The sequence below is a fragment of the Saccopteryx leptura genome, chromosome 3 (assembly GCF_036850995.1).
Source record: "Saccopteryx leptura isolate mSacLep1 chromosome 3, mSacLep1_pri_phased_curated, whole genome shotgun sequence".
Lineage (NCBI taxonomy): Eukaryota > Metazoa > Chordata > Mammalia > Chiroptera > Emballonuridae > Saccopteryx > Saccopteryx leptura.
Window position 1 is genome coordinate 112,284,012 of NC_089505.1, and position 20,420 is coordinate 112,304,431.

A 20,420-nucleotide genomic window follows, 5' to 3' on the forward strand; every position below is an offset into this window, starting at 1 on the left:
AGCCGCGGGTCAAGCGGTGCCGCGCTTTGGGCCCCGGGCTCCCGCCCGCCCTTCCTAAAGGAACCTCGTGGTGGGGCTCTCTCGTCTTGGTTCTGCTACACTCAATTCAGCCCTTCGTGGACAGCTGAGCTTGACAGGTACCGCAAACTCACCTTGTGCCGTAACCAGAGTCCTCCTAAATTCCTCAGTGAATGACTTTCACTGTCCATCCAATAGCCCAACTCAGAAACCTGTGTATCCTCTCTCCTTCCCCCCTTAATCCCATCCCAAACCGAGTCCCCTGACTTGACTCCACAAATCCATTTGCTTTTGTCTGCCAGTTCCCTTGTTCATCCAGGCTGTTGGTCAAATAAGTTTGTAAATGTAATATATGTCTGCTCACTTATAGTTTGCATTGGGTGTGGGGGACAGGCTGTAAACAGGCAGGGTGGTTAATAGCCTAAGGCTTAGTTTTAAGACTAAGCTTTTCCCCACACCCTTGACTGTTGCATGATGTGAGGTGGTGCACTCTCATGAGGAATCCCATTATTCCTCAGATAAGTGACTTTGTATCAGAGACTTCCTTGTTTGTATATTGGATTAAAGGTTTTGATTTCTACACTATAAAGTGGGGCAGACTGGGAGCTTGCTCTCTTTCTTGGTTCCTGAGATTAGCATTAGAGAGAGAGCAAAGAGAGCAGAGAAAGGCCACGTGGAGGAAAGGAGAAGCAGCCAAGATGGCAGAGTGCTGAAGGAGAAGCCAGTTTGTGCAGAGTTTGTGCAGAGAGAAGGAGGTGGGGAACAGAAATGAATAAGGTTGGTGAGGTAGAAAACTTTGATTCTAGGAAACTTGGATAAGTTAGTGGCCTCGGGAGCCCTGAATGGAAAGGGAAGTGTTTTCCCACTGTGTTTATTTCTTGCCCGCCAGGTGCAAGCTAGGATAAAGGTAATGGCCCACCAGTTCTTGGCTCCATTGTTTCATTACCATCTGTCTGAATCCTATGCGAACCTGCATGGGCCAGGCTGCTGTGATGGTGGCCGTGGCTACTGGCTTTACACAGGCCCTCCCTATTTTTGGCTACATTATTCCAACAGATTCCTGTTTCCACACTTAGCTGCATTTAATCCATGACCCACAGGGATGCCAGGCCAATTTGTTTTGGGAAAACAAATGTGGTGTCATTCCCCTGGTTTTAACCTTTTAGTGACTTTCCATTGCCCCTTATAAAGACCAGTACTAAGTACTGTATATGTAGTGGTTACCGATGCAAACTGGAGGCAACAGTACAGTAGTACTCACCTAATACAATTGCTGCGAGGAGCAAATCACTTCATATTTGTCGGGGCTTGGCAAGTAGTAACACTACCTAAGGGTGAAGTTTGTTTTATTTTATTGAGAGAGAAATAGGCGGGAAGGAAAAGAGATGAGAAGCATCAACCCATAGTTGTGGCAATTTAGTTGCTCATTGATTGCTTTCTCATCTGTGCCTTGAAGGGGGGAGGGGTTGCTGGTACTCTAGCTGAGTCGGTAACCCGTGCTCAAGCCAGCGACCATAAGGTTATGTCTACGATCCCATCCCACACTCAAGCTGGCAACCTCGCGCTCCAGCTGGTGAGCACGCACTCAAGCTGGCAGCGTCGGGGTTTCAAACCTGGGTCTTCAGCGTCCCAGGTCAATGCTCTATCCACTGCACCACCTGGTCAGGCTCAATTTGCTAGCATTTTTTTTATTTTATTTTTTATTCATTTTAGAGAGGAGAAGGAGAGACAGAGAGAAGGGGGGGAGGAGCTGGAAGCCTCAACTCCCATATGTGCCTTGACCAGGCAAGCCCAGGGTTTCGAACTGGCGACCTCAGCATTTCCACGTCTACGCTTTATCCTCTGCACCACCACAGGTCAGGCTCAATTTGCTAGCATTTTACTGAGAGTTTTTGTGGCTAAATCCATGGGATGTTGGTCTGTAAGCTTTTTTCTTTTGTACTTTCTTTTCTGGTTTTGGTATTAAAATAATAATGGTCTTATAAAATGAGTTGGGTCCTGGGTGGATAGCTGTTGGTTAGAGCGTCATCCCTAAGCGCAAAGGTTGCCATTCGACTGCTGGTCAGGGCACATACAGGAATGGATCGCTGTTCCTGTATCTCTCTCTCTCTCTCTCTCTCTCTCCCTTCCTCTCTCTCTAAAATCAATATGTAAGGCCAGGATCCATGGCCACCATCACAACCGCCTGGCCCATGCAGGTTCGCATTAGATTCTAACAGACGGTAATGAAACAACGGAGCCAAGAACTGGTGGGCCATCATCTTTAATCCTAGCTTGCACCCGGCGGGCAAGTAAAAACACACACTGGGCTCCAAAACCCACTCATTCAGTGCTCACAAAGCTACTGATTTATCTGAGTTTCCTAGAATCAAAGGTCTCTAGCTCACTAGCCTTATTCACCTCTGTTCCCCATCTCCTCTCTGCACAAACTCTGCACAAACTGGCTTCTCCTTTAGCATTCCGCCATCTTGGCTGCTTCTCCTGGTGTCCTCCACGTGGCCTTTCTCTGCTCTCCTCTCTAATGCTAATCTCAGGAATCAAGAGAGAGCAAGCTCCCAGTCTGCCCCACTTTATAGTGTAGAAATCAAAACCTTTAATCCAATATACAAACAAGAAAGTCTCTGATACAAAGTCACTTATCTGAGGCATAATGGGATTCCTCATAAGAGTGCACCACCCCACATCATGTAACAGTCAAGGGTGTGAGGAAAAGCTTAGTCTTAAAACTAAGCCTTATTAACCAACCTGCCTGCTTACAGCCTGTCCCCCACACCCAATGCAAACTATAAGCGAGCAAACATATATATCATATTTACAAATTTATTTGACCAACACAATAAATAAAAAATTTTAATAAAGTAAAATGAATTGGGAGCAGTTTCTTGCTTTTCTAATTTCTAGAAGAGGTGATATACAATGGTGCTAGTTCTTTTGGAAATGTTTGGTAGAATTCTTCAGTGAAACTATCATCATTTGAGCTTGGGTATTTTTGGGGGGAGACATTTTATTTTATTTGTGACAGAGACAGAGAGAGAGTCAGAGAGAGGGACACATAGGGACAAACAGACAGGAAGGGAGAGAGACGAGAAGCATCAATTCTTTGTTGTAGTACCTTAATTGTTCATTGATTGCCTTCTCATATGTGCCTTGACCGTGGGGCTACAGCAGACTGAGTGACCTCTTGCTCAAGCCAGCGACTTTAGGCTCAAGCTGGTGAGCTTTGATCAAACCAGATGAGCCAGTGCTCAAGCTGGTGACCTCGGGGTCTCGAACCTGGGTCCCAGCATCCCAGTCCGACACTCTATCCACTGTGCCACTGCGTGGTCAGGATGGGGGGGGGCTTTTTTTTTTTTTTTTTTAACAGAGACAGAGAGAGTCAGAGAGGGATAGATAGGGACAGACAGACAGGAACGGAGAGAGATGAGAAGCATCAATCACCAGTTTTTCGTTGTGACACCTTAGTTGTTCATTGATTGCTTTCTCATATGTGCCTTGACTGCGGGCCTTCAGCAGACTGAGTAACCCCTTGCTCGAGCCAGCTACCTTGAGTCCAAGCTGGTGAGTTTTTTGCTCAAGCCAGATGAGCCAGCGCTCAAGCTGGTGACCTTGACGTCTCATACCTAGGTCCTTCGTATCCCAGTCCGACGCTCTATTCACTGCGCCACTGCCGGGGGGGGGGGGGCATTTTAATTACAGTTCTATTTATTAATATTTATAGGACTATATCAGGTGGATTTTGATAGTTTATGGTTTTTGAAGAATTAGTCCATTTCATCCAAGCTGTTAAATTTATGTGCATGGATAATGTGTTTTGGCTTGTCTCCCAGTTCATTAATTATTTATAAAGTTTCTGTTAAAGCCATCCATTGATGGATCTTTGTATAGTTACTGTATTTTTCACTTCTAAGAGTTCTAGTTGGTCATATAAATAACTACCATTTTACTTGTTGCCATTTCTTGTTCTATGTGGGTATTTTTAAGCTTGTTATTTATTTCTTAGAAAATAGTGACCATCGCCTGACCAGGCGGTGGCGCAGTGGATAGAGCGTCGGAGTGGGATGCGGAGGACCCAGGTTCAAGACCCCGAGGTCACCAGCTTAAGCGTGGGCTCATCTGGCTTGAGCATAGCTCACCAGCTTGGACCCAAGGTCGCTGACTCGATCAAAGGATTACTCGGTCTGCTGAAGGCCTGTGGTCAAGGCACATATGAGAAAGCAATCAATGAGCGGGCGGAGGAGCCGGAGCCGGAGACGGAGCAGGTCTCGCGGGCTCCGGCTTGTGGGGACTGCTGGGTCTGGCAGCGATGGCGACTCTGTGGGGAGGCGTCCTTCGTCTTGGCTCCTTGCTCAGCCTGTCGTGCCTGGCGCTGTCGGTGCTGCTGCTGGTGCAGATGTCCAAGGCCGCCAAGCGATTGCCTTCATATTGTTGAGCTCATGTCTGGGATAGAGCCTGGCATAGAAGCCTACTGTCTACGCTGTGAATGCAAATATGAGGAAAGAAGCTCTGTGACGATCAAGGTTACCATTATAATTTATCTGTCCATTTTGGGCCTTCTACTTCTGTACATGGTATACCTTACTCTGGTTGAGCCCATTCTGAAGAGACGCCTGTTTGGACACTCACAGTTAATACAGAGTGATGATGACATTGGGGATCACCAGCCTTTTGCGAATGCCCACGATGTGCTGGCCCGCTCCTGTAGTCGAGCCAATGTGCTGAATAAGGTAGAGTATGCCCAGCAGCGTTGGAAGCTTCAAGTTCAAGAGCAGCGAAAGTCCGTCTTTGACCGTCATGTTGTCCTCAGCTAATTGAGAATCAAATTCAAGGTAACTAGAAAGCAACAAGGCAGACAACTAGAAAAAATTGACTGAGTTTTTCTGGATTTTGTTTTAATACCCTGTTGATTTCACCAACTCTTGTTGGAAAATTCAAAACCTGAAACAAAAACGTGCGTGGTATTTTCTTGTTGACATATTAATAGAGACATTTTTAAAGCACACATAAAGTCAGCCAATAAACCCTTTCCTATTTGTGACTTTTACAGATAAAAACAAGTCTGCCTGTAAATTATCGTGAAGTCCTTCACCTGGAACAAGCATTCTCTTTTTTCATCACACAGTTTTAACTTGGTTTTCAAGATAATTTTCAGGTGTTTTTTTGGCAGGGAGGGCTGTGATGTGTGCAAATGGCTTAATATAACTTTTCTCAAGTCATTTTACTAAAAAAACTTTTGTAAATAGACTTTACCTTATATTTTCAAGTTTCATTTGTATTTTGCAGTATAGCCAGCCTCATCAAAGCCCTGACTTACCCCCTTTGAATTTTGCACTGACTGTATTATCTAGGTACCTGGTCGGTCTATTGCCGCACTTCATGGTAAATGAGACCTGAAATGCCTGTGGCTCTTCACAAAGTCAGACTTTCTTTAAGTACTGTGTTGTCTGATGCAGTGCATCCTAGAACAAACTGGCCATTTGCTAGTTTGCTCTAATGACTAAACATAGTCTTGGCATGTGTGGTCTTTCTCATTCCCTAAATCTTTAAGGATGAATCTTAAAAGACTTGCATACTTGCAATAAAGAAAATTTCTTTTACAAAAAAAAAAAAGAAGAAAGCAATCAATGAACAACTAAGGTGTGGCAACGAAAAACTAATGATTGATGCTTCTCATCTCTCTCTCCATTCCTGTCTGTCTGTCCCTATCTATCCCTCTCTCTGACTCTGTCTCTGTAAAAAAAATAAGTAAATAAATAAATAAAATAAAATAAAACCTTAAAAAGAAAATAGTGACCATGGACATTTTATAGTTATCTTGTAATTCAAGTATCTGAAGCTCTTTGAGAATCAGTTTCTGTTATCTCTTATTTCTGTGGGTTTTCACCTACATTGCTTTTTATTGTGTGCTTAAAAAAAAAGATCTTGGCCCTGGCCGGTTGGCTCAGTGGTAGAGCGTTGGCCTGGCATGTGGAAGTCCCGGGTTCGATTCCCAGCCAGGGCACACAGGATAAGCGCCCATCTGCTTCTCCACCCCTCCCCCTCTCCTTCCTCTCTGTCTCTCTCCCCCCCCCCACCCCCACCCCCGCAGTCGAGGCTCAATTGGAGCAAAAGATGGCCCGGGTGCTGGGGATGGCTCCTTGGCCTCTGTCCCAGGCGCTAGAGTGGCTCTGGTGGCGACAGAGCGACGCCCCGGATGGGCAGAGCATTGCTCCCTGGTGGGCGTGCCAGGTGGATCCCGGTCAGGTACATGCGGGAGTCTGTCTGACTGCCTCCCCTTTCCAGCTTCAGGGAAAAAAAAAAAAAAAAAAGATCTTATTTATTGATTTTAGAGAAAGGAAAGAGGAAAGGGGATGAAGAGCAAGAAGGTAGTAGTTGCTTCTCATATGTGCCTTGACTGGGCAAGCCCAGGGTTAGCATGTGCTTTAAAAAAAAATAATTGTGGGCCCTGGCCAGTTGGCTCAGCAGTAGAGCATTGCCTGGCATGTGGAAGTCCCAGGTTAGATTCCCAGACAGGAGAAGCAACCATCTACTTCTCCACCCATCCCCCTCCCCTTTTCTCTCTTTCTCTCTCTCTCTGTTTCTCTCCTCCTGCAGGCATAGTTTAAATAGTTCAAGCAATTGGCCCCAGGTGCTGAGGATGGCTCCATGGCCTCACCTCAGGTGCTAAAATAGCTCTGTTGCCGAGCAATGAAGCAGGGGCCCCAGATGGGCAGAACATGACCCGGTCGGGGGCTTGCCAGATGAATCCTGATCGGAGCACATGCCAACATCTGTCTCTCTGCCTCCCTGCCTCTCACTAATAATAATAATAATAATAATAATAATAATAATAATAATTATGCCCTAGCCTGCTAGCTTGGTTAGAGCGTCATCCCAACACACCAAGGTTGCAGGTTCGATCCCTGGTCAGGGCACATATAGGAATCAACCAATGAATGCATAAATAAGTGGAACAACAAATCAGTGTCTCTCTCCACCTTCCTCTTGTTCTCTAAAAATAAAGTTTAAAATATATATGTATCTTTTTGGGGGAAATGTGGAAATAACTGAAGGGTAGGTAAACACCTCTGCAAAGAGTAATTTCATCTATTTCTATCAGACACCTGAAGGCATTGATAGTACAGGGTCATCTTAAACGGAGTTCAAGGCTTGGTTTCTTGAGCTCCCAGGCTACAAATATCTAGGAAGGTTCAATATCTGATACACTTTTTTTTAAAGTTGTTTTTTAAAGATTTATTCATTTTAGAGAGGGAAAAGCAAGAGGGCGGAGGAGCAGGAAGCATCAAATCCTATATGTGCCTTGACCAGGCAGCCTGGGGTTTTGAACCGGCAACCTCAGCATTCCAGGTCAACACTTCATTCACTGCACCACCTCAGATCAGCCTGATTCACTCTCTTATTCTGAAAATTATAGCCCTTTGGCATGCCAGCTATTTGTAGGAAATATCTATATATTGATACTACCCATTGTATGTAGGCTTTGGGTTTTTACTTCATTCTCATGCATCCTAAGGGTAAGTTCTAATTTGCTAAAATGAAATATGGTTTGTCTTTAGACCAAATGTGGTTGGCAGGCATCCATGCTCCATTTCTCTTTGCATTCTTGTTTGTCTTCACTTTTAGCCTGATAATCTTTTTTTTTTAGCCTGATAATCTTTAAAAAAAAATTTTATTTATTGATTTTAGAGAGGCAGAGAGAGAGAGAGACAGACAGAAAGACAGACGGGAACACTGATCTGTTCCTGTATGTGCCCTGGCAAAGGTTTGAACCAGCAACCTGTGCTTCGGGATGGCATTCTAACCAACCTAGCTATCCAGCCAGGGCTTGGCCTGATAACTTTTTTACTGATTTGTCAGTTCTTGGATGCTTTAGTAACTTTTTGTTTTGCTTATATTTTATCCAGAAATTTTGGCTATTTCCAACAGGTTTCAGAAAAATAACTTAGTCCTGTCATCGTCAAAATCCAGAAGTTTTGCCTGACCAGGCGGTGGCGCAGTGGATAGAGCATCGGACTGGGAGGCAGAGGACCCAGGTTCGAGACCCCGAGGTCACCAGCTTGAGCACGGGCTCATCTGGTTTGAGCAAAGCTCACCAGCTTGGACCCAAGGTCTCTGGCTCCAGCAAGGAGTTACTCGGTCTGCTGAAGGCCCGCAGTCAAGTCACATATGAGAAAGCAATCAGTGAACAACTAAGGCGTCACAACGAAAAACTGATGATTGATGCTTCTCATCTCTCTCCGTTCCTGTCTGTCTGTCCCTGTCTCTGACTCTCTCTGTCTCTGTAAAAAAAAAAAAAAAGTTAAAAAAAAAAAATCCAGAAGTTTTACTCACTCTCTTCTCCCTCTTGAACTTCAACTGCTTCCAAAGCCCCATTAATTTATCAACACAGGTACTTCTGAATGCTAGCTAGTCTCTTTGCCTAGAAATATATATTCCTTTCTTTCCTCATCCCAACTGGCCTCTTCTGAATAACTGCTCATTCTTCCCTGACTGCTGAGGCTTTGTTGAATACTATTCCTCTGAGTTTCCATATTTCCCAGTGCTTCTCCTATCTAGCACTGTCTGTAGCTCCTGGTTATATTGCTCTGCAAGGGCCAGACCCTATACATCTCATAACTGCAGGCGGCAGCATATCACAATGGTTAAGAATGTGGCATCTGCGCCTGACCAGGCAGTGGTGCAGTGGATAGAACGTCGGACTGTGATGCGGAGGACCCAGGTTCGAGACCCCGAGGTTGCCAGCTTGAGCGCAGGCTCATCTGGTTTGAGCAAAGGTCACCCATTGGACCCAAGGTTGCTGGCTTGAGCAAGGGGTTACTTGGTCTGCTGAAGGCCCATGGTCAAGGCACATATGAGAAAGCAATCAGTGAACAACTAAGTTGTCCCAACAAAAAACTGATGATTGATGCTTTTCATCTCTCTCTCTGTTCCTGTCTGTCTGTCCCTATCTACCCCTCATGGCATCTGCTATGAGTGACTAGGTTTGAATCCCAGTCTTACCTACCACTGTGTGATCTTTTTATTTTTTTACAGAGATAGAGAGTCAGAGTGATCTTAACCTCTGTTCCTTTTGTCCCACCTGCAAAGCAGAACAAGGAAAGAAGCCTGCTTTGTAGGATTATGGGGAAGAAATGAGTTAAAGGATGTGTTAGTGTGTGCATGTAAAGTACTTAGAACTGTTTCATACACAGAAAGTGCTCCTAAGTACTGGCCAATTTTTTTTTTTTTCAGAGACAGAGAGAGAGTCAGAGAGAGGGATAGATAGGGACAGACAGGAACGGAGAGATGAGAAGCATCAATCATTAGTTTTTTGCTGCGACACCTTAGTTGTTCATTGATTGCTTTCTCATATGTGCCTTGACCATGAGGCTATAGCAGATCGAGTAACCCCTTGCTCAAGCCAGCGACCTTGGGTCCAAGCTGGTGAGCTTTGCTCAAACCAGATTAGCCCGTGCTCAAGCTGATGACCTCAAGGTCTCCAACCTGGGTCCTCCGCATCCCATTCCGATGCTCTATCCACTGCGCCACCACCTGGTCAGGCAGTACTGGTCAATTTTATGTGGTCTCGGTTCATAGCATTTCTTAGGTACCCAATTATCGAATATTCGTCTATTTTTATGCTTTTTAAGCAGCTCTGGCTATGACTTGATGGGGTGAAGATTTACTTGAATTTTTCTCTGCCCCTGAAAATCCCTCCCACTGTGATTTCCTTGAACCCCACAATGAATAGGACAGCCTATCTCTCTCAGATCTCTCCACTAAGCTCTGCTAGGGAGGTGGGAAGTCCAGAGGGAAAGACCACTGAACATGGGCTGAAGTTATTAGCTCTACCACTAACTTGTTGTGGACCTTCAGCTAACCTTAATTTTATAGGATCCTTATCACATCCTCCACTCCAGTCCTGCTGTCCCCTGACTGGCTCAGTCTGAAACAATGCCCTTCCTCCTCTAACTGGCTCAAAATCCAGTCTCTAAGGCATACCTTACATGCCACTTCTAGCCCATGGTGCAGGCCACCTCTACATTATTGCTCCCTGCTTCTAACTCAGTTGTGAACCCAATACTGGCATAGTAAGCTTAAATAAATGCAACTGTTGCCTGACCAGGCAGTGGCGCAGTGGATGGAGTGTCAGACTGGGATGCGCAGAACCCAGGTTCGAGGCCCCGAGGTGGCCGGCTTGAGCATGGGCTCATCTGGTTTGAGCAAAAGCTCACCAGCTTGGACCCAAGGTTGCTGGCTTGAGCAGGGGGTTACTCGGTCTGCTGGAGGCCTGCGGTCAAGGCTCATATGAGAAAGCAATCAAATCAATGAACAACTTGGGTGTCTCCGCGAAAGGCTGGTGATTGTGCTTCTCATCTCTCTCACCATTCCTGTCTGTCCCTATCTATCCCTCTCTCTCTGTCTCTGAAAAAATAAAAATAAATAAATAAATAAATAAATGCAACTGTTGCTTTAGTAAATACACTTGGACTTTACAGTACATGTGAACAAATCAACTGTCTTAAAATTGCTTCCCTTTTGATAGATATACTGGAAACTTCCCCCAAGAGACCAAATGAAGCTTTCAATTCTGAAGCTTTAATTTAAATCAAGTAGACTTTTCACTCGATATAAATTCACAGACCTAGAAGCATTTGTGGGTTCATAAGTAGGCATTGCTGGCATGTTGAGTTTGTCACCCTTAGGCTTGGATTAACGTTGTATTATTTCATTCTTCACATCCACAATTTCCCCAAAAGGAAAGATGTTAAAAAATACAGCCTGACCTGTGGTGGCGCAGTGGATAGTCGACTTGGAATGCGGAGGTCGCTGGTTAGAAATCCTGGGCTTGCCTGATCAAGGCACAAATGAGTTGATACTTCCTGCTCCTTCTCACCTATATCCATTTGGGCACCATATTAAATGATAATAAATAACTTAGAAATATGTAAGTTCTAAGCCTTTTAAAACCAAGCCATATTGTATACTGACACAGTCAATACAATAATACAACTTTGAAAAACTTTGTTATCTGAATTGATTACTCTCACTCATTACCAGGATACAAAAAATGTTATCTGAAAGTTACATCACCAGCTGCACTTAATGAGCTGTCCTTGATCATAGAGGAAACAAGATGACTAAGGAAAGCTTGATGAGGAAATCTAAAGTTCTGTTCCATAACTCTGCAGAAATGTAGAACACCACTGAGGATTTGGGGGAGGGTCCCAGAAGTAAAGGGCTGTTTTGCAGACAACTTGATTTTGACAATGATTTATAGACAAGCTAACCAGGGTGGAGAAAAGGTAGGGAATAAATAAGACACAAATAGCTGAGATGAACATGAGTTTCTAAGTAATGAACTAACTCAAGAAGAAAGCTTTAGGATTATGTCAACTTCAAATGAGAAGTCTGCTGGCAATGTCTGGCTTTGGAGATGGGTAGTATCTTTTCTTAAACCTTTTTTTTTTTAAATTTTATTTATTTATTTTTTTATAGAACAGAGAGTGAGTCAGAGAGAGGGATAGATAGGGACAGACAGACAGGAACGGAGAGAGATGAGAAGCATCAATCATTAGTTTTTCATTGCACATTGCGACACCTTAGTTGTTCATTGCTTTCTCATATGTACCTTGACCGCAGGCCTTCAGCAGACCAAGTAACCCCTTGCTGGAGCCCACGACCTTGGGTCCAAGCTGGTGAATTTTTGCTCAAACCAGATGAGCCTGCGCTCAAGCTGGTGACCTCGGGGTCTCGAACCTGGGTCCTCTGCATCCCAGTCTGACGCTCTATTCACTGCGCCACCACCTGGTCAGGCTCTTTAACCTTCTTTATAAAAGAAAGGAACAGGGAGGACCTTTCTATATATTTTCCATGAAGAATCTCTTAATCTAGGAAGCAAACATTTGCTATACAATTGGGACCTCTTATTGAAAAATGTAGGCAAAGTGGTCATCTATCACAATGCCTACCAGCATGGTGTTTAAAGCAAAGCCCAAAGCCTCTAGGAAGCAGAAGTAACAAAAACTGAACAAGGAGTCCCTGGAATGAGATGCCAGCTTAGTGCCTAATCCCTGAAAGACAAAACCATCAACCTGGATCAACAGAAAAATCCATCACAAAACCCACCTAAGACACACATATGTAATATGTGATCTATGGCACAACAGCCATTATAGTAGCCCATGTAGAACACAGTGGGGGGAATGATGATTGCTCTTACATGATTATAGCTTCCCTTCATTTAACCTTTCATCTAACTAACCTTAGTAAGTGTTCCCTCTTCAAAGATCTTTTCATTTCTTTTGAATAAACATTAGTCAGCTGCTTCCCCTAGTACACATAGGTATGTGAGACTTTAATGGAAAAACAATATAAAGACAATCTAATAGTATCACAAATTGCAGCCCAAGGGGAAGTCAGTAGCAGCAGTGATTGAGTTGTAACAGCTCTCCTTTATCTCCAAACTCACACACCCATCACCACCTAAGGGTGAATTAGTGAGGACAGGGATAAACTGGTATGAAGCCCACTATGTATAACTTGCTCAACTGATTATTCTGGAAAGAAAACTCCCTTCATGGACAATTCAGAAAACACTGCTGCTTCGCCTGACCAGGTGGTGGCGCAGTGGATAGAGCATCAGACCGGAATGCAGAGGACTCAGGTTTGAAACCCTGAAGTCTCACCCGGCTGGAGCACAGGTTCACTGGCTTAAGCCAGGGGTCACTTGGTCTGCTGTAGCCCCTGGGTCAAGGCACATATGAAAACACAATCAATGAACAACTAAGATGCCACAACAAAGAAATGATGCTTTTCATTTCTCTCCCTTCCTGTCTGTAGCTATCTGTCCCTCTCTCTGACTGTCTCTGTAAAAAAAAAATAATAATAATAATAAAAGAAAACACTGCTGCTTCAATAGGACCAACACTCACTTCCCAAGATATAGGGCTATATTTACAAATTTTATTATTTTTTATCCCAAAAATACATATAAATGAAACCCTGCTCTTCAAATGCAGGAGGCTTTTGCCTATAACGTAGTATTACATTTATATCACAAAACATTCTCATAAGAAAATCAGTATGCAGCTCTTTCACACACAATTATATATATATATATATATGTATACACACTATTTATATATGTAAGTAGTTATGAATTTTCTACTCACACAAAATTCATCAGTGAAAAACTAGGAAGCTGGGCAATTCCCATGCTTTCCAGACATGGGAATGTAGACACAACCTCTCTAAATGTTTTTTTAAAAAGATGAAACGTGTAACTACACAACCTCCTTAGACATGTACACATGTTGTTAGAATAAAATAAGAACCCTGCCACATTAACGACACAGTTTCTCAAAAAAGGAAGAAAAGAGATAACATTTGAATAAAAATACAAAGTTGAAGAACAGATAAGATGATCAAAATTGCTATGTACACGCTCCAGGGAGAAATCAGAATCCTCTCACAGGAAACAGATCCACGACGCATTGCAGCCTCTTGTGAAGTTAAATAAGCACCCAATGGCAGTAGTCATGATCTTCCTGTATAGTCATATGCTTAAGCAGGCTCCATAAAGCATCTGTTAAGTCCAACAGTCAATAATGAGGTCATGTGGTAAGTCCCCCCCCCAAAAAAAAAAGAAGTGCAAAATTAACTTCTGTGACTCAAGAGCTCAACCAGGTCAAAGCTTTGGTATATACTGGAGGTTGTTTTGGTGATAACCAAAGCTTAGAAAGATTCTCTGTTAAGGGATTTGCCCCAGAAACAAAAAGAAAACAAATCCAGTCCACAAAGCCTACAAATAAAGTAACTGCACAAAGAGAACAAGCCACAATTCCCCTTTAGCCAAGGGTTTACAGTTTCCTAGGCAGCAGTTCTGAAAGCACCAGCTAAAGCCACAATGCTTCTACGAAAACACGATGTGTTGGTGAGACTGTTCTGAAACGTATGTCCACAGGCAAGTGGCTGATGTGCCACAGAAAAAAGTTCAAACAAACACAACTCAGTTTTCTTACACTGTAACTAACGTAAGCTGCTCAGCAACTGAGGAAAGACTTAAGGCAATAAGAGGCATTACAAAGAGCACCACGGTGCTCCTCAGTCGGTCACAAAGCCTTCACAGAAAGGAAAGGTCTCTCAAGAGTTTGGATTGTTTTAGTTTGCTAGCTGTCAGACACTTCCTCTTCCTCCTCGTCATCCTCGTCTTCTTTCCTGTCTACTTCAGAGGTGTCAGAGGACTCATGAAGCAGAACATATTCTCTGCTGCTGAACCCAAATTTAAGTACATCTTTTTCCTTCAGTTCATAGTATCTCTGTGGCTCAATGCGCTTGTTATTCAAGAACGTTCCATTGCCCGAGCCAAGGTCAATGATGTAGGGTCTCACCCTACGGCCAACTGTCCCATCAGCACGGGTGTATTCCACGAGCCTAGAAGAAACAAAACATAGACCTAAGCGTGGGAGGAGGTAGAAGAGCGTACAGGGTGGATAAATGGTGATGGAAGGACACCTGGCTTGAGGGAGTGAACACACAATACAGTGTATAGATGATATATTATAGAATTGTACACCTGAAACCTGTAACTTTATTAACCAATGTCACCCCAATAAACTCAATTAAAAAAAAAAGAGAAACCTGTGGGCGAAATCCCGCCTCAGAAAATCCAGCCTTTTGCTACACAAGGGTGGTTAACTCTTTCACGACCAGCACAATCCACAGACTGGCGGTTGAAAACCACCAAGGTACATAACCTGGCGTCAAACCCAGTTCAGGAGCCAAGATATCAAAGGCAAGGCATGGCTTTGAATCTAGAAACTAGGAGCAAGTTATATGCTTAGTAGAAAGGCAGCGGATGGGAAATTCATGGTAGATCAAAAGCTTAAAATGCAGAATTCGCCCTGGCCGGTTGGCTCAATGGTAGAGCATCAGCCTGGCGTGCAGGAGTCCTGGGTTCGATTCCCGGCCAGGGCACACAGGAGAAGTGCCCATCTGCTCCTCCACCCCTCCCCCTCTCCTTCCTCTCTGTCTCTCTCTTCCCCTCCAGCAGCCAAGGCTCCATTGGAGCAAAGTTGGCCTGGGCACTGAGGATGGCTCTATGGCTTCTGCCTCAGGCACTAGAATGGCTCTGGTTGCAACAGAGCAATACCCCAGATGGGCAGAGCATCACCCCCTGGTGGGCATGCCGGGTGGATCCCAGTCGGGCACATGTGGGAGTCTGTCTGATTGCCTTCCCCTTTCCAACTTCAGAAAAATACAAAAAAAAAAAATAATAATAATAAAAAAATGCAGAATTCAACGCCTCTTGCCATAGTTAAGAAAATGTTTTTTGGCCCTGGCCAGTTGGCCCAGTGGTAGAGCGTCGGCCTAGCGTGCAGAAGTCCCGGGTTCGATTCCCAGCCAGGGCACACAGGAGAAGCGCCCATCTGCTTCTCCACCCCTCCCCCTCTCCTTCCTCTCTGTCTCTCTCTTCCCCTCCCGCAGCCAAGGCTCCATTGGAGCAAAAATGGCCCGGGGCGCTGGGGATGGCTCCTTGGCCTCTGCCCCAGGCGCTGGAGTGGCTCTGGTCGCGAAAGAGCGACGCCCCGGAGGGGCAGAGCGTCGCCCCCTGGTGGGCGTGCCGGGTGGATCCCGGTTGGGCGCATGCGGGAGTCTGACTGTCTCTCCCCTTTTCCAGCTTCAGAAAAATACAGAAAAAAAAAAAAAAAAGAAAGAAAATGTTTTTTGTGTTGTTTATGATCAATACAATGTCACCTATATTTCAACTTATTTCATTTCCTGTCCCAGTGGTAATAAAGCAGATTTGGACTTCAGAGTTAAGGGAGCTAGACTCAAGCCAGAGTTTTGCTATGGTGATCATTTATTAGGCAAGCCACTTGGCTTTGCTAAATTTTAGTCTTCTCACCTGTCAGATGGCAATAATTAAGACCTGTGCTATCTGCCTCACAGGTTGTTGTAAGGCTCAAACAATAAAAGATTATACTATGCAAACTGTCAAGCTACAGATGCAGCAGACACACAAGCCAGGCATTCTCAATCATATTTCCATTTAACCCTCATAACAGCCCTTTCAGGTAGGTAGAAACTGAGGCCCAGAAAGTGGCTTGTCCCAGGCCAAATACCTGGCAAGTGGCAGTGGCTGAATTTTTAACACCAAGTTCAATGCTCTTATATAAATATAAGTGATTATTCAAAGGGTCAGATTAATACTCCTAAAGACTAATATTAAATATAAAGAGTATGAATTTGTCTGCATATGTGTGCACACAATACTTAGTAATCCCATTGAGATGCTAGCTTCAGCCTACACTTCAGTTTCTTTCTGTAAATATACTGTACTTACCGATACTGAAAGACCGCGTGCTGCTTTGAACAAGAGGGATGATCGATTGGAATGTCTGCGATGCGGCGGTGTCGGCCCAGCAGGTAAGCGCTTTGTCGATGGATGTACATGACTGGAAGCACCTCATCATTTTTAAAGGGGTAAAGACGCCACCTTTTTTTAGGGATACGTGCTTCAGGAGGCTCACTATATTTAATGACTACACCCCGAAAGGTGTTGGTGTCCTCAAGAAGAGCCCCAGAAAGTTCAAAGCTTGGCTTTTCCTTAACAGGCACCTCTTTGTCTTTCTTATTGCCACCAGGTGGAGGAACAAACTCCTGAGACTCACTACCGCTGGTACTAACTTCATTCTTTTGGCGACGCTCCCGCCGTCGGGCATTGTAAAACTCCCGCTCTGCTTCTTGAGCCTGCAGGTTCTGCAGATCCCGATCCCGTCCCTGAGCCTGCCCACGCCCAGGTCTCTCGTTAGAGGCTCTCCTCTGGTGGGAGTGGCCCCTGTGCCTGTCTCGGTCACTGCTCCTAGCTAGCCTGTGTTCTTGTCCTGGTGCTTCCCGGTGCTGCCGATCCTCCCGTTCTCTTCGGGGAGGATGATCCTCACGTTCCTGAAATTTGAAAAGATTCAGTACATTCCAGGAAATACACAAACTATGTACAAGCTGCATTCAAAAAGTTATTTGTGATTTAAACTCTGGCATTCAAGAGCAAAACGTCCCACAGTAATAAGGTTATCAGTGATGGTTTCTGTGCAAGGCCACACTGACAGTGTGTCCCATGCTGTTGCATGCCCATGTTCAGAGCCCTAAAAACAAGGGTACCTGCAGGCAAACTTAAAGGGGATCATATACAGAAAAGAGAACTAACAAAGAGTCAACTAGTCATGTACAATATAAATACGTAAAGGAAAAGCTAGCTTTCTCTTATGCCAAAAATTAAAATGTAATAGTAATTTTTAAATATCTTATTTCAACAGTAACAAAAATCATTCAGTATCTATGAATACATTTAGTATGTAAGATATGAAGTGACAAAAGTATACATATGGAGAACAGATTCGCCCTTGCCATGGTTGAGAGTAAAAGTGGGAGGGAAGTGAGTGTGACTACAGAAGGACAACGTGAGGGATCCTTGCGGTGATGGAAACATTTTATATCTTGACGGTAAAGATGTCACCATTGGGAGAAACAGGGTAAAGAGTATACACCTGTATTATTTTACACCTGTATGTGTATCAACAATGATCTCAAAATCAAGTTTCATTTAACAAAAAAAGCAGAAAAACACCCCGTTTTGAGAAAAGCCCATTGCAGGTATAGAAAAATATACATACACAACACTTAGCTATAATGGTAATAAGCTGTAGATTTGGAACCAGCCACAAAAAATCTCAATCCACTTACCTGTTTCACTTTGACTGTTGAATGGTGAGGACTTCGGCTTCTGTTACTCCGAGGAGACTTGCTTCTTCTTCCCGATGACTTTTTCTTTTTGGCTGGAGACCTGTTAAGATCGGATTTTCTCTCCATATCCCCTTTCCCACCATATAAATTACCTTCTAATATCAAGCTTACCCACCACACAAACACCACATTTGTGAAAGTCTCTGCTTTTAACACTATAGGAGTCAGGAGCTTCAGCCCTGGCCGGTTGGCTCAGTGGTAAAGCGTCAGCCTGGCGTGCAGGAGTCCCGGGTTTGATTCCCGGCCAGGACACACAGGAGAAGCGCCCATCTGCTTCTCCACCCCTCCCCCTCTCCTTCCTCTTTGTCTCTTCCCCTCCCGCAGCCAAGGCTCCACTGGAGCAAGGTTTGCCCCGGCGCTGAGGATGGCTCCATGGCCTCTGCCTCAGGCGCTAGAATGGCTCTGGTCGCAACAGAGCATCGCCCCCTGGTGGGCATGCCAGGTGGATCCCGGTTGGGCGCATGTGGGAGTCTAACTGCCTCCCCGTTTGCAACTTCAGAAAAAAAGAAAAAAAAATCAGGAGCTTCACCTTCCTAGCCTAACGTCTCCCCTGAGTTCCACACTCACAGACATCTCTGCCTACCAAACCTTCCTTCACTTAGATAATGTAACTCTCAAATCTCAACTCCTCAAAACCTTTCCTCTCTCAGTCTTTGCCATCTCAGTAAGTGGGACTACCATCCATCCTGCTCCTTAAGCCAAAAACCTAGAAGTCATCCTTGATTCTCTTTACCCTCACCAACAACTAGCTCTCCACACCCTTCCGCCACAATCACAATTCAATCCATCAGCAAGGCCTCTCCTTCTGTCTCCTCCCTCTCTCACCTCGTTCCAACCACTCCCCTTGATCACTACACCGGACCTTTATTTTTTCCCTGCTTCTAAAACAATCACAATTAATTATACTACAGGTTCTTTGCACAACTGGTTTCCCGTGCCTGGATCCTTACAAGGGTGAATCAGGCTTATCATTCAGGTTTCGGCTCAAACGGCTCCTTGGAGCAGCCTTCTCCCACTTCCCTCCAATCTCTATCACATTCCTGTTCTAACCTACTCCAAAGATTTGTTACTGAGGCTATCTTCTTTGCTAGTTACTTTGTCTCAGGGCTAGAAGAAATCATTGGAGAGGGTAAAGACCATCTCATTCTTGTTCATCCTTTCTTCCCCCGGACCTACGGCAGGCTTTAGCATATAATAAATACTCAGTAAAACAACGGTGAATGAATAAACGAACGAGTCTAGCAAGAGATAATTTCCCCCCCATAAGTTCTATGAGGCAGATGCCCCAGGGCGGCACTCTTGGATCCGATAAATGGTTAGACAACGCCTGCATTCCATTTGCCGGCAGATGGGGAAAACCTTTCATATCAACTTAAATGATCACTGCCATCCGATGGCACTTATTCAACCAAGTGCTGGGCACACAGAGATGAAGGGGTGGGATCCTGCCCGTTAGGCCTTTAACGTCCGGTGACAACGCCGGTGATAGGTAAACAATAACACACGCACCACCGGGGCACTTCCACCGCCTTAGGATTAAGTCCAAGCCGCTCCTCTCAGAGTTCAAGGTGTGTTTCTAACGCTAGCCCTGTCCTCCTTTCTCAATGAGCCCACTTACCGGCTACGTTTTCGGGCTCGGTTCCCGCGGTGACCAGGGCGGCCCGGTTCGCCGGCTGGGGGGGACGCACTACCGCCGGAGGAGTCCGGGCGGCGGTGAACCGGCGGCGCGACCTCCGGGCTGAGGCGCTCCTGCTTCACCACAACCGCCGCCGTCGCCACTAAGTCCTCGTCCCGGTGCCTTCGCCGGCTCCCCCGCTCCCGCTCGCTCTTCACCACCTTCATGCTGGGGTATCCGCGGAGCGAAGGAAAAATACAGCCGTTGCACCCCCTTTACTAGAAAGGAAATGACGTGTAGCCCTGAACTTCCGCTTCTGGGTGCACACTCTCCCAGAAACCCTCCCGGTGCAAAGGCTAAGCACGTGACAACGACGCTATTGTGGGCGGGGCTGTAGTGACGGGACTTGGGTGGCGGGAGTTTTAAGTTTTGAAACTCAACCTCTAGGCCAGGGGTCCCCAAACTTTTTACACAGGGGGCCAGTTCACTGTCCCTCAGACCGTTGGAGGGCCGGACTATAAAAAAAACTATGAACAAATCCCTATGCACACTGCACATACCTTATTTTAAAGTAAAAAAACAAAACGGAAACAAATACAATATTTAAAATAAAAAGTAAATTTAAATCAAGAAACTGATCAGTATTTCAATGGGAACTATGGGCCTGCTTTTGGCTAATGAGATGGTCAATGTGCTCCTTTCATTGACCACCAATGAGTGCCCCTTCCGGAAGTGCAGCGGGGGGCCGGATAAATGGCCTCAGGGGGCCGCATGTGGCCCGCGGGCCGTAGTTTGGGGACCCCTGCTCTAGGCCATCAGTTGGAAATTGTTTAGCCAATTTTTGGATGTTATATCACCGTTTGCAATGTACAAACTCTATGTGACAAAAATGTTAAACGAAAGAAGCAGGATACAAAATTGCGTTTATGTTTGGAAATACTAAGAAAAGAAGGAAGAAAATGCAATCATAGATGGCATATCGTGGGCAAATAATTAGAATTTCCCC

The 20,420-nt window shown here is 45.0% G+C and overlaps 1 protein-coding gene and 1 pseudogene across 1 annotated transcript; one reads left to right on the forward strand and one right to left on the reverse strand.

The window, feature by feature from the left end:
• Positions 1–4,296: 4,296 nt before the first annotated feature.
• LOC136397604 (transmembrane protein 9B pseudogene) lies at positions 4,297–5,608 on the forward strand (annotated as a pseudogene).
• Positions 5,609–12,923: 7,315 nt separating this feature from the next.
• Positions 12,924–19,678, reverse strand: SNIP1 (Smad nuclear interacting protein 1). The gene is made up of 4 exons (XM_066375890.1): positions 19,418–19,678; positions 17,740–17,839; positions 16,343–16,944; positions 12,924–14,430 (listed from the first exon to the last, which is right to left on the reverse strand). The coding sequence occupies exons 1-4, from the start codon at positions 19,639–19,641 to the stop codon at positions 14,166–14,168; spliced, it is 1,191 nt and encodes a 396-aa protein (XP_066231987.1). The 5' UTR covers positions 19,642–19,678; the 3' UTR covers positions 12,924–14,165.
• Between the last annotated feature and the right edge of the window lie 742 nt (positions 19,679–20,420).